This window comes from Amblyomma maculatum, chromosome 10 (assembly GCF_055883805.1).
Source record: "Amblyomma maculatum isolate TAMU_Amacu chromosome 10, ASM5588380v1, whole genome shotgun sequence".
Taxonomy (NCBI): domain Eukaryota; kingdom Metazoa; phylum Arthropoda; class Arachnida; order Ixodida; family Ixodidae; genus Amblyomma; species Amblyomma maculatum.
Window position 1 is genome coordinate 17,722,576 of NC_139353.1, and position 16,578 is coordinate 17,739,153.

Consider the following 16,578-nt stretch of genomic DNA (forward strand, 5'->3'; position numbering starts at 1 on the left):
TTTCTTGGCCTAGGCGAGGCACAGGAATTGTAGACAGAGCGTATCAGCACGAACTCTAAACAAAGAAAAGTGTTGAACAGTTCGGCTCGGCTGAAGATGGACATCGTGCGTTAGTGGATTTTGGCTGTGATGAAGATGAGTGCTTCTTCGTTATAACCGAAGTTGCGTTTTCAGTATATCTGAAGCTACGTGGTATGCCCACATCTTCGTTATGTACAACTTCGTGTAGAGGTTCAACTGTACATGAACCCACTTTCACGAGGGTTAGCCATCGGCCACAGTCGCAATCGCTGCTGCCGTTTCAATATAGGCTCGCTTCCGCGCTTGGCGAGCTTTTCAGCAACGGGTGAGTCTGGCTTCTCGTTGCTCGATGGCTTTTGCAGCCTGCCTGGCACGGCTGCGGTCTCTGTCATCAGCCAGATGGCATATGCGTATGGCATATTTGACTTGTTTAAAGGTAGAAGCGGCGCACATGGAACTTAATGAAGACGACTATGTTCAGTCCACACCGGGAGAGTATTTCGCAGTGGAAACTTGATGAAGTGGCGATTTTTACTGCACAGCATAAAATAAAACATGCCGCGCACGAGTACATGGCGCCATCTGTAGAATGCATTAGGTACTAATCGTTGGGATAGCGCGACCTCACCTAGCCCACCCCCTTCCCCTCTAGGCCTCAGGTCATCCCCATGAATAAAGGTTTATGAATGAATGACACTCAAATTAATGAGAAGTAGAGCTAACACTGCAAAACATTGCCACCACTGGATCGCGAAGCTCCGCCAAAACAAACAGACCAGGTTCTATGGTTGAGGCTCAATAACACTGTACTATCGGCGCAGTAGTAAAACTAATCATGTAAATCTACAGCGCGCACTCGCTCTGTGCAGAAAACATCGTCGTCTTTAAGTTCCCACTGAAACACACTCTCGCGCTATGCACAACACTACGCTAGCGAACATCGACCGCACTCGTCCAGATGAGTGCGGCCGAAGTTCGCTAGCGTATGTTGGGCTAATCCTTTAAGCGGCTCGGAAAACTACCAATGCTTTCGCATTACTGTACCTAAGCAGACCTAAGTACGCAATCGAATTTTCGCTGTTAATTTTCAAAAAAGCGGTTCATTGATAGATTTTTTCTGAAAAGTTTTCATTAATCATTCAGAGCACTTGGCCAACAGGAGCAAACGTTCGCGGCGCATCCTAAGCTTGCAACGTTTATATCAATATGTTTATAAATGAAAAGTTACAGAATTCCACAGTTACCTGATAATTTGGAAAGATGGTGCCATTGGGTTTTTATGCCAGACTTCGTAATCGCTGCGAACGCAAGAGTAACTTTAAAATAATGCTTCGCTATTCGTCAGAACTACAATTTGATACGAACGTTTAAAGCAAAAAAACAGGCTAATATTCGGCTCAATTTGCATGTTAAGACTACCAATGTGTCCACAAAAGATCCCCCCCGCCTCCGTGATCTTTAAGAACATCGACAATCTTGCTTAGGAGTGAATGCGGTGTACTGTTTTGCTTAGAAACCCTTGCGAGCAGAGAAGTACCGAGATCGTGACAAGGCCAGCGCACTCGATCAACCTAAGTCCTTGCGGATGGACAATGAATTGCTAGCAATTGAACGTGCGGACGCAGATATCAGTATAGTCCCGTGGTGCCCTCTCGCCACTTAACCCAAGCCCATGCGCACAGATTTATTGGCTCAGCTCTCATTTCCCCTCCGTTTTCGCGACGTGCGCTGCTGGCAGAAAGGGTCATGCCCCGGCCTTGTTAGATTCTCAGTGGTGACACCAGAGATGTACACAAGCAAGCAGAATGAAATCGCTCAGTGTTCTCTTTTCATGAATAATAAATACAGTCACTTCAACGTAGCAGAACTGCCCAGCAGTATCCTTCCTCGAGGGCGAGCGTCGGGAGGCGTCCACGGTGCGTATGGTCGCACCAAGAGGCTGCTCGATTAGCATGGAAACTTGGGCACGGTCTGCTTGTACGACTCGCACACGGCCTGCAGCAGTGTTGCAACGCACCTGCCGCTGTGGTCCACCAGGTGCACGTCGAACAGCAGCCACGCGGTGCGGTTTCGGAATACGGTCAGATCAGTGGCCATAGTCCTGAGCTGCGTGAGTGCAGCAAAAGACGGGGTCAGTCACGGGGCTCATAGCCGTTGAGGTTCCACGACGAGAGCTCTATTACGCCAAATTTAGCCAAGGTCATCAGGTGGGACAATTCGACCTTGATGCCAGGAATCATCAGTTCGGTTTAAAGATAAGTAGCCCGCTTAACACTGCATTGACCAGTTGCTCCAACGACCTTGACCTTTGACCTTGACCACTGACATGAAAGCGCAACAAGAAGCGTGACCAAGCGAAACAGAGCTCTCGCTCTCTATCTAGATTTAGAAGAAATAAACGGTAATACCTGCGTGATTTGTTACAGTATTATCGTGTCACACATGGAATGCTAGCCGGAAACCAACTTTCAAGTCCATATAAAAAATACTGGAGTTACAACGGCACGCGTGACACGAAAATGCGCAAATTTAGAGGCCTGCTTCAAATTTGTGCTAATGGGTTATCTAGTACAAGTCTGGACACCCTTAGCTCTAAAGGGGAGAATTGCCCTCATTTTAGACAAGTTCGGAACGCAAAGGATCGCAAAGGACGTGCGGAACGTATTCCATGAAGTAGCCTGGAGTGCACGCTTTTTAATTCGCCCCTAACCGCATATAAACAACTATATCCGACTACCTTTATAGCGCAACATTGTTGGCTGTTTTGCTGCACTAACTCTTCGTATTGTACGCGAACAAATGACAATTGTTGGCTTGAAATAATGGGACCAAGTTGATGCGAAAATACTTGTGAGCTCTTCGCTTAGTTTCTCTAATATTTACGCACCTCATTAGTCCCAATTTGACAAGAAATGCGTCTCAAACAACGTGTAAGTGTGAGTAAACAACAGCACAGAATACAGATCATGATTGCTAAAAATAATATGCGCATAGTTCCGGCTACCTATAAGGAGCTTTCACGAACGCTGAAAGCGCTATGTATTCTGGGTATTCTTGCGTAGTTCGCCATAATACTGTACAGTCCATCAGTATACCAGCGGGCAGCGCAAAGAGTGTCAAAGCGATGGTTAACTGTGCAGTCGTGGGTTGAAACAGCCGAACGCAGACTAAAGCGCAAAAGCTGAAGCCCGCACAAGACTCGTGTTTTTCAAAATGCTAAAGGTACGCTTGCACGAATGCGACAAGACCTAGGAGCTCTCGTGACGTCGCCGGCGAGAATGGCTTGCACGCATCAACAGACGTGGCATTCACAGCAGTCCCGACAAATACCAAATGAGTGCACATAATTTTGTGTCAGGTACTTAGACGATTATCGATGTACGGCAGCCCCTACGTCGCACTGGTCTATTTGTTTACTTTTTCGCAGCCGCGCGTCTTGCGGTTTAAGTCGGGAGCGGCTCCGCGGTTGCTTTGTTTTTACGTGTGCACCCCAGGTGTAAAGATGGGGCCAAACCAGGATTACAGTCATCAAGAAGTTAAGACAACCGACCTGCAAAATGAACCCGTGAAGCTAGAATAGTGAACTTCTGGAGCAATTCATGCTTCCTATGTACAACATTTGAGGTTCAAGTGACTTCAAAACTCACTTTTTGAAGCGGAGTTTTCTAACAGGTATAACTCAAAGCTCTGCACAAGCAATCTAACGACATATGACTTGTTAATACAGCAAAAATATCAATTTACTTACTGTAATCTAATGAGCAGTAATAAACTAAATGTGATTCATGCAATACAATTTTAATAGACATAAGCTGCCCGTCGATATATGCATTGATATGGTAGCATGGAATTCAGCTTTTAGTCACACCTAACACTAGTTTTAATTAATTGCGCTGCTTATTTAGTACGACTCAGTTATACCTGACATATGCTACTTAAATAGCACTTACCTATTTACGGTTAGAATCAGAATGTTTCATCTTGAGGATAGCTGAAGGTGAAAGTGATGGATTGGGCAAGGTGGTCAAGTTTTGCATTGAGTAGAGCTATAGCTATAAACAGTCAAATAGAATATCTACATGCGAATTTGGCGAAGCGTTAGCCACTGTTAAATATTAATTTATGTTTCAGGCAAGTTTTCAATAAAGGCTCTCGAATAACAACTATAAACCAATTCTACACTGCACTTACCAGAGCGTTGAATCCCAGGTTAGTTTCTGACAGAAAGATGTTCTTCCTATCGTTTGGCGTCACATAGCCGCCGACGGCTTCGGTGCTTTTCACTTTACCCACAAAAACGTCGATAGTTGGATTTGCCTCCACGGGTTGAGGCTGTCCATTGCGGCAGATCTGGAACAAAATGGCAGCAACCGTATATGACCTGCGCACGCATATCTGAGTGAAAGAACTGTGAGTTGAGCTAGTTGGTGCATTATTTTTTTTTAAATACACAGCGCAACAAACATAGGACAAGCGAGTAGACGGGAACAGCGCTGACTATCAACTGCATGATTAATTGAAATAACACGAATATATACAAAAATGCTGTGACAACCAAGTGAGCATGTTCGCACTTGGTTGTGTGAGCATTTTTGTATATATTCGTGTTCTTTCAATAAATCATGCAGTTGATAGCCAGCGCTGTTCCCGTCTACTCGCTTGTCCTATGTTTGTTGCGCTGTGTATCTTTAAAAAATATCTGAGTGACTGCGCTCGTCTTTTTTTCGGAGCCCGTCAACAGCCGCGTTTATAAACGATGCCTTCTTTTCAGACATTTCTAAGAGGAGCTGTGGACAGAGCTGCGCAGCAGACGCACATGTGTGCAGAATTGATAGGCCCGGCATTGCAGACAGGCAATCCTCGCAATAAACTTTCGCTCTACATTTGTGGACGCGTCGTACAGCTCACTATCTTCGTTTAGAACGTGAGTACGCACGTGTTGTACTTTTCATACAGCTGGTAATCTCTGTGCGCCGACGTAGACTGCTCATTAACCGGGAGCAAATGCAATAGAACACAATGAATGCAGACAAAAATGTACGAGCGATATTTCATATTTCTTGACAAAAATCATCATCATCATCACCAACTTGACCATACCCACTGCAGGGAGAAGGCCTCTCCCATATTTCTCCAGTTAACCCAGTCCTGTGCTAGCTGCATCCACTTGACCCCTGCGAACTTCTTAACCTCATCCACCCACCTAACTTTCTGCTGCCCCCTGCTACGCTTTCCTTCCCTTGGAATCCAGTTTGTTACCCTTCAGCGACCATCGGTTATCCTCTCTTTGCACTACATGTCCTGCCCATGTCCATTTCTTCTTCTTAATTTCGACTAGAATGTCAGTAACTTGAGTTATTTCCCTGCCCACTCTTCATGCTTCGTATCTCTTAATGGTACCCCTGCAATTTTTTGTTCCATAGCCCTCTGAGTTGTCCTCAACTTAAGTAGAACCCTCTTCGTTAGCCTCCACGTTTCAGCCCCATAGGTGAGTACAGGTGAGATGGAACTGTTGTATACTTTCCTCTTGAACGACACCGATAGTCATAATCTGCGTGTGCTTGCCAAATGCGCTCCATCACAATGTTATTCTCCTTGCTCTTTCTCTTCCATGGTCCGGATGTGCAGTTACTACTTGTCCTAAATAGACATATTCACCAACTGCTTGCAGTGCTTGGCTACCTAGCGTAAACAGCTGTGTCTTCCCGAGGCTGTTGAACATTACCTTAGTTTCCTGCACATCGAGTTTCAAGCCTACGATTCTACTTTTCCTGTCTAGCTCATCAATCATTGACCGAGGGCCGGGGGTTTATAGGACTAAACATGGAAGGTTGCGAGAAATTACTGCACCAGGGTGGCCAACTCTTGTTCTGGGGAGGGAGTGCGTTGCCGGAGGTGTTCGCCGGCATCAGGACGCACCCCAGACCTGTTAATGCAATTCCATCGACACGCAGATTTCTTTTTTATCCGATGGAAAACTGCGCGGCACCGGGATTCGAACCACAGTTCTTTTGCATGCGAGGCGGATATTCTGCCTCTATGCCACCGCTACTGACAAAGATACTTGTATTCAAACACAAAAAAAAAAATCTTTCAAGAGGGTTAACTGCTCAGTTAATTGGTTTTCAGGCATAATAAACGATTTTTAGCGCAACGGGGACACAACACAAGAAAGCGGACAACTACGTTGCTTGTTAAACAAGCAACGGACTCTGTCAACTGAGACAACAGTGAATAGCATTTTAGATAATTTTAGACAACTCGGTAAAGGGCGAAATTTTACTTTGAACTGCCTAATAATGACATGCTTCAATTTTTAGATTTACAGTTAAAGTTTTTAGATGGACACGTTTGCTGGGCTTATTCCCCTCGTGCTCAAAGCGGTCTCCTGGCGAATAATTTTGCCCACTCAAAGGTTGTGAAAAGGGGCATCGCAGCCCTCTGCTTGGGGTCCTCGCTCCGAAAATCGTGCGTGCATGAGATGCAAGCTAGCTTTAATAATCAATTGGACGGGCTTGTTGAAGCCGGCTTCCCTGAGTCGGTCTTACTCCCTGTGGCGGAAACGCTCCTGAAGAAGTTGAAGGCTGGCGCTTGCAGAAATGAACCGGCGGGCAATGAGAGGCCTGTAGTGGTACCTTACATCCACAAAGTCACTCACGGCCTGAAGAAAGTGGCAAACCGGTTTAAAGTAGTGGTTGTATTCTCTGCCCCCAGCAAGCTTGCGCAGCTCAGCCGTCGCATAACTTGCGAAAACCAAAAGGTCGGGTGCCAGAAGAGGCATCGCCTGCCTTTCGTGAAGTGTGCCACCAACGTCGTGTACGAAATTCCGGAAAATCCTATATTGGACAAATGGGACGATGTGTGAATGACAGATTTAGGGAACGCGCAAGAGATATTGAAAATAATGATGGTGAGCGACTTGTTGAGCACCGTAGGGCTTGCACCAATTATGAAACACGGTTCTGCGAAGTGAGAATTCTGAACAGAGGTAGACAACAGACGGCTCGTGAAATTCTGGAGGCCTTTCATATCAAAAATGCTGGTCCGAGCTGTGTTAGCGACACTTCTGTTTTTCTATATGAAGCGGAGCAAACATTTTTGTCACGCCTACTATGATAAGATTGATGCATGGCGTGTCTTGCTGCCTTGTACGCGTATGCATCAACTGGGCGGGCTATATATTTCGTATGCTGTCTCCTGATTAAACAGTTGGAGTAAGTGCCCGTGTTGTCCTCTTTCTTGCGTTGTGTCCCCGTTGCGCTAAAAATCATTTATTATGTGTAAATACAAATAAACTCACAGAAAGTTTATTTTCATGTGTGTGACACGACACACAGTTTAAAGGAAATAGAAGTATTTTCTGGTCAAAACAAGTGACAAATTTTATTTTAAAAGCCCTCTCTACAACACGGCCCCGAAGGGCGGTTCACACCATATATATATGAGACCGCGAATATGTAGACCCACAATATATATGCATTGGGCTCCATGGGGTGTCTAGAAACGCGGTAGTGGCGAAAAATGTATTGTACACGTTAGAGCTAATGACTTGATGTGCTAATGTAATTAGTTCGCGTATCACACCCTTTAGCGAAAGCCTTCTATGCAGTTTTCTAATGTGTTTTGATTAAACGCTTGTAGTAGCGAGCAGGCTCAGCTCTCGGGGTGCTGAGCGAATGACCGCGAGAGATGTTTGTGGGATCCTGAGAATCTCCTATGCTAAAGGAGTATTTCAACAATAGACATACAATTTATATAGTTGCATTATAAAAACGAGGTTTACAGATCTTTATGTGGGCAGCACTCTCTTTGGCACCCCCGTTAGGGGCACCGACATGTGCATATCATTGCCTAATAGTTACATTGGCTCGCAAGAGACATTTTAAACTAGAACTGCATATATTATTGTAGTACGCGCGCACCATTATTGACCCTGGAACGGCCTCAGAGATCAAATGTAAGATAAAGGTTTTCATCATATCCATTTAAATAGCCCCCCCCTCCCCCCCTTCGCTGTAACCTTCCCCCGTCCACAACACGGTCGCAGCATCTTGCTTGCGTCCTGTGTCTGTGTTGTACTGCGCGATGACTCAATGTTTCACCGAGTAATATCACAGGGGTTAATTTTGTTTGTGCGCGTGCAAAACGTGGAAAGAGTATTTGGTTTTGCAACCTGAAAATTTTAACTGCTAACCTGCAATAGTCTCCTCTCGTATAGAACGGTGGCTGTCATAATTACCATAGCACACCGGTCACGCTGATTGGCCGCCGCAGACCAGACGCTTCTACAAATCACATAGCCTGTGCCAGCCCCTCACCCTCCCCCGTGCACTAAATCAATTTCCCTAAACTAACTACACTTCTCACTATGCAGCTTCCAGCGTAGCTGGTATCGCTCTGTACATATATTCAACTGTACCATCAAACCATTAGTTACCTGTTTTCCGAATGTTATAACGCGCGCAAGCCAGTTTCTTCCCATTGGTATCGGTTAAAAGACAATTCACTTCCAAGATTGCCAATATTCTTGTGTTGGAGGTATGAAATGTTGGTCCTGGTGTGCCTCTAATTTACGTTAATAAATGCCACGCATGAGGCCGGGTCGACATAGACATAACGCTCACTCGGTAATGCTATCTCACTGTGAATTATTAAAAAACGGCGGCGGCCAATGGCGTCCCGGAATAGGGTCTGCCACTCAGCTCCACAACCATACGCACCACCCTTCGCAAATCATTTCTTTGTAAATAAATGTTTTTCTCCTCCTCCTCCTCGGTGGAATAATCGCTGTATGTGAAAAAATTTAGGTTGTTTTAATTCCTGACGTTTTAGCATATATACGTTGCAAATGAAGAATTATGGACAGGCTCAAATCATTTTAAGAGCGCAGTGTGAAAGCGTTGAACCGACATTTCTGTTACCATGTTTTTGTTTGTATTTAACATATGTCAGTCACTAATATCCTTCGGAGACGCCTGCTTCTGGGAAAGAGAGCCATGGTTAGCCTTGACCGCCTAGTAAAGAGTAGAGCCATTAGTCTGCCAACCAAGATCCGTATAACTCGTGCTATGAGTTAAACAAAACGGGGCGAAGGGCGTGGGGGATAGATAGGCTTCCCTATACGGCAGGTGTTCTTGCTGTTTCTTCTGCTGCCTTCGCTCGTACCGAGTGGTGTTGGTGACCACCGCTGCGTCCGTGGCTCAGTGACACATTGCGGTGCGGAGATGACGACTTCTCTTCTCGGACTGTACACGTTTATTTACACTTTTTACAATTAGCGTATTTACACAAATGTCGTCGGATGCGACATCAAACGTAGAGGGCTAACTGCGACTGGTGAACGATCTGAGGTCAGAGGCTAGCAGAATCAGGCCTTGGCCTCCTGCTACACTTTAGGCCGGAGTCCCTTGAGACCTCCGTCAGCCTAGCCTCCCTCTCGAACAACCCGTCTGCCCTCGACTCTCGTCCGAGCCCCACTCTCCTCCGAGCCCAACTGTCTCCTACACTCGCTTTCTTAGCGTTACCCAAAATTCCAGTTTTGTCCGTTGACCAATCAACGTACGCCGCTCTGTGGCCAATAACATTCAGTGTTTCAAAATGGGCTGGCCAATCATCGTGCCACATATACCCCTCTCCTACGCATGTCAAATAAAACACACACAAAGCACGCCCTAAGCGGCGAGTGGTTGCGCACACAAACACATACATCTGCAACTTTTCCCTCTCCAAAATCCTCCTACGCAAGAGGCGCCAAGCAGTCGCAAAACTCAACGGCGTCGACGGTTACACTTCCGAAAATACATAAAAACACACACGCGCAAACCTCAGGCCAACACATTCCGATCCCTGCCCTTGGCCGGTTGCGCGCGGGCGGTGGATTCACAGGGACACACAGGCGTCTTCCCGGGAAGACATGTCAACAGCGCGTTCTCCCCAGGCCTGTGTTACGCCGCGTTTCGGGATTTATGGCCTCCGCGCCCTCTCCACCCAAACCGGGGGACATAGCAGTTCGCGCTGAACCCACAACCACGCGCTTATGCTGTGCGCTCTAACTGCACTGCTCTGCCTCCCTCGCGGCACGGGACGGAGGGAGCCGGTGGCGTCGCCCGCTGCCATGTGTTCTGGGCTCACTTCCGAGAAGCGGTCGCCCGCGCGACCGTCATAAATCTGCCCGCGTCAAACTGCCCCTTGACCTTGGCGGCCCCTTCGGAATCTCGCTTCTGTGCGAAGCCCGCAAACTTAACTCCTCCCCATCGAGAATGTTGCGCGTACACTTGCTGTACGCTCAACATAAAACTCCTCTAACGGGGAAAAAAAAAAGGGGGGGGGGGGCATTGTGGTTTCGCGTACACCAAACAAACCAGAAACAAACGCAGCATGCCAAACAATAGTGCAACACTCCGTACAGAAGCGTGCGCGCCCTGAACGACAATAGCCCGTGTGCACGTTCGCAAACGGTAACTAAACCATACGCCATACAAGGCGACACAGCTTGGCATACGTATACACCAAATCAAGCAATAAACACTGCATAATCAAGCACAGAGCAGAAATTCACATAAAACACATAGTCCCGCACAGGAATGACTGTCCACTCCGTGCCCAAAGTCTCTTGGATGAGTCAACGTTCCCCCACTCCCAATCACTGCCTCAGCGCGTGGTCGAGCCACAGGAGGCCTTTACGCCTGTCACAAAGTGGCAGTGGCAGAGTGGGTTAAGACTGTGAACATTGCTTGGCGCTTACCGCCGGGATCAAAAGGCTGGACTGCTCGCACGTCACAGACGAGCCGCAGCATGCAAGACAATCGCACGCGCCCTGCTTTCCGGCTGTGCCGCTCTCCTGCATCACTTAACACGCTAGCTGCCTGCGTGCACGACACACGCGCTTCCTCGGAAGCACGAACAAGAATGCACCCAAAAGGCGCCTCTGAGACTATTGTGCCTGTCTCAAAAAGCTCATTCTCCGGAGGCTCCGCCTTAGCGATCCTTCCCTTACGCAGATGCGCCCCGAGGTCCCAACGCTGGTCGTGGTCCATCGCTACTTGTGGCGATATTACTTCGTTCTTTTCAACGCGTGCGACGCAATTTCCGCCGCCATCGCTCAGACCATGCCTGAGACTGCGCTCATCTGCATCCTCACACGAACCCATGTTTTTCGGCTCGGGATCGCTTCGCCTAACCAGCTGTACGGCTGGCTCTTCAGATGCAATTCTTGATGTTGCGATTACTGTTTGGGCTGTGGCGCTCTCGACACAGCCTGCCTGACACTTTGCCGCTTCGGTCGGGAACCCAAGTTCACTACTCGTGCCAGCCAAACAATTTGCATCTGGACTCTCTTTTGCGCCATTAGAATCGTGAGCACTTTCCGCTGCTTTGCACGGCTCAGCCTGCACATTTTGATCGGTGACATTCAATGTCACAGGTGCCTCCGTCTCTACCTCAGGGGTATGAGACTGCTCCTCCCTCTCAACAGCGGTTGATTCTACAACTCGCGTCTCCTCAACACGAACTTCAACTGCACTCCCCTCACCGACCGCCTCGATCAGCGTTTGATCAGTGCCATTTGCGGGAGTGTACGCCTGAATTTGTACCGGCTCCGGTGGTTCACGCGCTGCCCTCCGTAAGCGCTCCTCCTCCTCGAGCCTTTCCCTTTCCTGCCTTAGCTCTTCCTTGGCTATGGCTAACTCCCGCAGGCGTTCGTGGATCTGCGCTATTCTTTTCTCCCTTCTCTCCCTTTCCTCTTTTTCCTTAATTCGTTCAGCCTCTGACATCGGCGCATACCAAGCGTCGTATGCACAGTCATAATCACTCCACCAACCCAATGTAGCCATTATGCGTTACTTTACATTAACCCTGCGACTCATGCGCATACGCTGAGGCAAGTAAAGTGAGAGCGGAGGAACTCACTCAGTCGGCACTGTCAACCAGGGAGCTTGGGAAGTTCCCACACGCAGGTGCCGCGCAGAACGGGGTCCGTCGTCTCCCTGTCGCAGTGCTCCGTTCACTTTCACGGCGGCCTCTTGCTCGCCGGCGCTGTCCTGAATGAAGCCTTGGCTTCTGAGGCCTCTCACTTGGATGTCGCCTCACTGTCGCTGCCTCTCTGGGCCGGTAGCGTCGATTGCGGGGCACCTCGACGTCAAACTTCTACCTGGTCAGCCTTGGCTCACCGAGGTAGTGTGCCGCCCTCCGTGTACATCAGTCCGAGGCGTCATCGATCTCTCGCCACTCCGCAGGAAGTCGCTGGGCCGATCCTGTCTCGACTGCGCCAGTTAAACAAAGCTGGCGAAAGGCGTGGGGGATAGATAGGCTTCCCTATACGGCAGGTGTTCTTGCTGTTTCTTCTGCTGCCTTCGCTCGTACCGAGTGGTGTTGGTGACCACCGCTGCGTCCGTGGCTCAGTGACACATTGCGGTGCGGAGATGACGACTTCTCTTCTCGGACTGTACACGTTTATTTACACTTTTTACAATTAGCGTATTTACACAAATGTCGTCGGATGCGACATCAAACGTAGAGGGCTAACTGCGACTGGTGAACGATCTGAGGTCAGAGGCTAGCAGAATCAGGCCTTGGCCTCCTGCTACACTTTAGGCCGGAGTCCCTTGAGACCTCCGTCAGCCTAGCCTCCCTCTCGAACAACCCGTCTGCCCTCGACTCTCGTCCGAGCCCCACTCTCCTCCGAGCCCAACTGTCTCCTACACTCGCTTTCTTAGCGTTACCCAAAATTCCAGTTTTGTCCGTTGACCAATCAACGTACGCCGCTCTGTGGCCAATAACATTCAGTGTTTCAAAATGGGCTGGCCAATCATCGTGCCACATATACCCCTCTCCTACGCATGTCAAATAAAACACACACAAAGCACGCCCTAAGCGGCGAGTGGTTGCGCACACAAACACATACATCTGCAACTTTTCCCTCTCCAAAATCCTCCTACGCAAGAGGCGCCAAGCAGTCGCAAAACTCAACGGCGTCGACGGTTACACTTCCGAAAATACATAAAAACACACACGCGCAAACCTCAGGCCAACACATTCCGATCCCTGCCCTTGGCCGGTTGCGCGCGGGCGGTGGATTCACAGGGACACACAGGCGTCTTCCCGGGAAGACATGTCAACAGCGCGTTCTCCCCAGGCCTGTGTTACGCCGCGTTTCGGGATTTATGGCCTCCGCGCCCTCTCCACCCAAAACGGGGGACATAGCAGTTCGCGCTGAACCCACAACCACGCGCTTATGCTGTGCGCTCTAACTGCACTGCTCTGCCTCCCTCGCGGCACGGGACGGAGGGAGCCGGTGGCGTCGCCCGCTGCCATGTGTTCTGGGCTCACTTCCGAGAAGCGGTCGCCCGCGCGACCGTCATAAATCTGCCCGCGTCAAACTGCCCCTTGACCTTGGCGGCCCCTTCGGAATCTCGCTTCTGTGCGAAGCCCGCAAACCTAACTCTATGGTCTTTCCAGTTGTGATGTATGGATGCGAGAGTTGGACAGTGAAGAAGACTGACCACCGAAGAATTGACGCGTTTGAATTGTGGTGCTGGCGGAGACTCTTGAGAGTTCCTTGGACTGCCAGAAGATCAAGTCAGTCGATATTGTCAACCATAAACCCTGACTGCTCATTGAAGGGTCAAATTCTAAAGTTAAAGCTCAGCTACTTTGGTCATCTGATGAGAAGAGAGGAGTCGTTGGAGAAAGATTTGATGTTGGGAAAGGTTGAGGGTCGCCGGAGAAGGGGTAGGCAGCGAACGCGATTGTTAGATGGCATCCTCGAGGCGCTGCAGATGAAGTTATGTGATGTTAGGAAGATAGTGAGAGACCGGAAAGCGTGGCGTGACATGGTCCATAGGGTCACGAAGAGTCGGACACGACTGAACGACTGAACTGAACTGAATGTCCTTCGAGGCAGTGTTTAAAGTTCGCACCATATTACAAAAATGAAGCTACTAAGTAATAAGTTAAATCCTACGCACGTGTTTTAGCTATTTTGTTCCTAATCAGTAATTATCGTGAAGCAGTGTTACATGCAAATCCGAGATACGTAGAAAACGAAAAATTATGGGAAAGCTTAAGTCATCTTGATAGCGGAATACGAAAGCGTTGAGGCAACACTGCTGCTACCATTTCTTTTTTGTTTGTGAAAACACGACTCTTGGTGTTGCTGCACTGCTACTCCTGGAATGGCAAAAGATTGGCTCAGTCTTTTTGCTTCTTGGGTCACGCCGCTACTGTTTTATTAGTATTTGGGGGCAAGTCTGTGCTGTCCGACGATGTAGAGACATATAGTGGGTTATGGATTCATATTAACTGAAGCCGCCTGACGCACATCCAAGCTCAATGACAAAGAGCTATAGGCACTGACCGTCTCAGCAGCACAAACTGCTGGCCCAATGTTGAAGTTCATTAACCATGTATTGGTCCTATGCGGGACCGGACAATACAAACATACTCCCAAAATTGAGCCGATATTTCTTGCCGCCTGCAGAGGCACCGTCAACACATTGTTCCAACCTGCTCGCCTGGCCCTCTACCGTTTGCGCGCTCTTGCTTGCCACTGAATTTTCGCGCTTTGGGTAGTGTCTTTAACACGTTATCGACCTTTCGGCCTATAAGCCACTTAAGTGTCGAAAGTAGTACACAAAATGGTATCACGTATGGTCTAACGCTACGCATTATTGTGAAACAACCTCCACTGCTATCACTTCCATCGAGAACCCAAGCGCATCGCACTGGCGGTATAGAAGCAATAAAGGACTCGCATTTCTTTCAAGCCACGCTACTTACTATGTCCATCGAGGTGATGTTACTCTGCACACACGGGGCGTAGAGCATGGACGCTACGTTCGGGGCGTCATTCCGGAGAGTGTAGAGCAGCGCTCCCAGCTGGTAGGAGAGGCCGACTACTAAGGACGTGTGATTGTAATTGGTTCCCGGTTTCACCAGCAGCTGCAGGGGCCTCTGCGTATAAACATTTCGCTTACAATCCATGCAAGCAAAGTAGTTACGCGGACGTTTAGATTTTGATGCAAGAAAAGTGCAGGGTATGTTGTCCCTTGGTAGAAAGCAGGATAAAGTTGAAACTTCACGTCCGTCCAGAAAACGTCCCAACATCAAAATCTACCCATTTCAAATAACGAAACAGAACCGTGTCAACCAAAGTAGGAAAAAATATTCTCGTAAAGTCAGAGTTTTCTGTAGTTCGAGAGATAAACGCCTTTAAATGACGGCGACGTTCTTTTCTCAGTAATCAAAGCATTTGGAATAGGTAAAAAAATTAAACACAGGTGTTGCCGCCATCGAAGCATTTTACGAGCAAACTTCGGTTTTTCGATAAAGTCTTTGGAACGTGGATGCCGGAGGCTAGACTACAAAGCAATTTACGTCAAAAATGTCAAAGGAAGTGCGTTTTTTAGTGTACATAGAAACGTTTAGTCTAACAGCGTGAACATTTTCAATCCAAATTTCTCTGCAGTAAACTGTCTTTTGAGGCCAGACTAGCATTATCGTTACCCAAATAAATTATCTTGATTAGGAACAGAAATTTTACGGAGTAGTAATCAGCGTTCTGATAATGTCGTCCAGAAAGTCCTTAATCTTGTGGGTGCAAGGAGGTCGAACCTTGGATGCCTCGCTTGCGCTGTCGGCGTATGGTACGGCTGCGGTATGTACTACACTAAATATCTCTTTTGATTAGACCAACGCTAGCATTTTTGTTTTTGTTTCCTTCACTGCCTACCTCATTTGCCTACCACCTCCATTTTATGGCATGGCGTCCCAACTTGTGCACGTTCCGTGACATTCTGCACGGGCTCTGCACCTGTCCAGAAGGGCTCCTGTCTTGTTAGGCTTTCTGAAATTACGCGCTCACTGCTAAACCTGCTCTGGCTGCAACTGCCCCAGATGTCTTTCACACCCACTCTGCACGCTTCCTATCCCTTAACCTATCCCATTTTTCGTTCCATACCCTTCTGCGTTGTCCTTAGCTAAACAACATAAATATACGATAAAACACTGATGAAAGTTTTTGTAACGCATCGCGTTTTAAAGGGATACAGCGTAGCGATCCGCTACTGTACTGTGACGCAGACCCACATTGCAAGCAGCGACTTTCTCTCGCTACTTTCGAAAATTAACAATATCTAGCCACGTTAGCCTTTCTTTGCCCTTATTACTTTACCAAGATTTTACTGAATTCTCTCGACGCGCTCATATATGCACGGATTAGACGATGTGAGCATCTGCAAGGTCTTCGCTCAAACTGAACTAGTTAAACAAACCTTCACTTGCAAAAAATAAAAAACAGAACGGAAGGTGTGTACCTCAAAGCCATTCGCGATTGGCTACCTCGTGAGCTGCTTCCGGGAGACACGCGAAATTTTCTAAAAATCCAGAGCCTGATTGACAGCAACGAGCGGCAATACTTTGACGGTCCTCTGCCCAACGCGCGATGGTGTCGTGCTGCGTGTCGCCGCGAATTGTCGCCTCATGCGATTAGCGCTTAAAAGCGTAAATGGAGACTACAGGACCGTTGTCACTAACTGCTTCGCCATTGTCAGCCCTATCATC

The 16,578-nt window shown here is 48.1% G+C and overlaps 1 protein-coding gene across 1 annotated transcript in view; it reads right to left on the bottom strand.

Annotated features, from left to right (window-relative positions):
* Positions 1-1,918: 1,918 nt before the first annotated feature.
* The window catches only part of LOC146175701 (uncharacterized), a 31,161-nt gene continuing 16,501 nt past the window's right edge, over positions 1,919-16,578 (bottom strand). The window contains exons 6-8 of the mRNA XM_084581186.1: positions 14,797-14,970; positions 4,213-4,371; positions 1,919-2,127 (exon numbers count right to left, since the gene is read on the bottom strand). Coding sequence (XP_084437312.1) covers positions 1,969-2,127; positions 4,213-4,371; positions 14,797-14,970 — 492 coding nt within the window. The 3' untranslated portion in view covers positions 1,919-1,968. The remainder of the gene's footprint in view (positions 2,128-4,212; positions 4,372-14,796; positions 14,971-16,578) is intronic.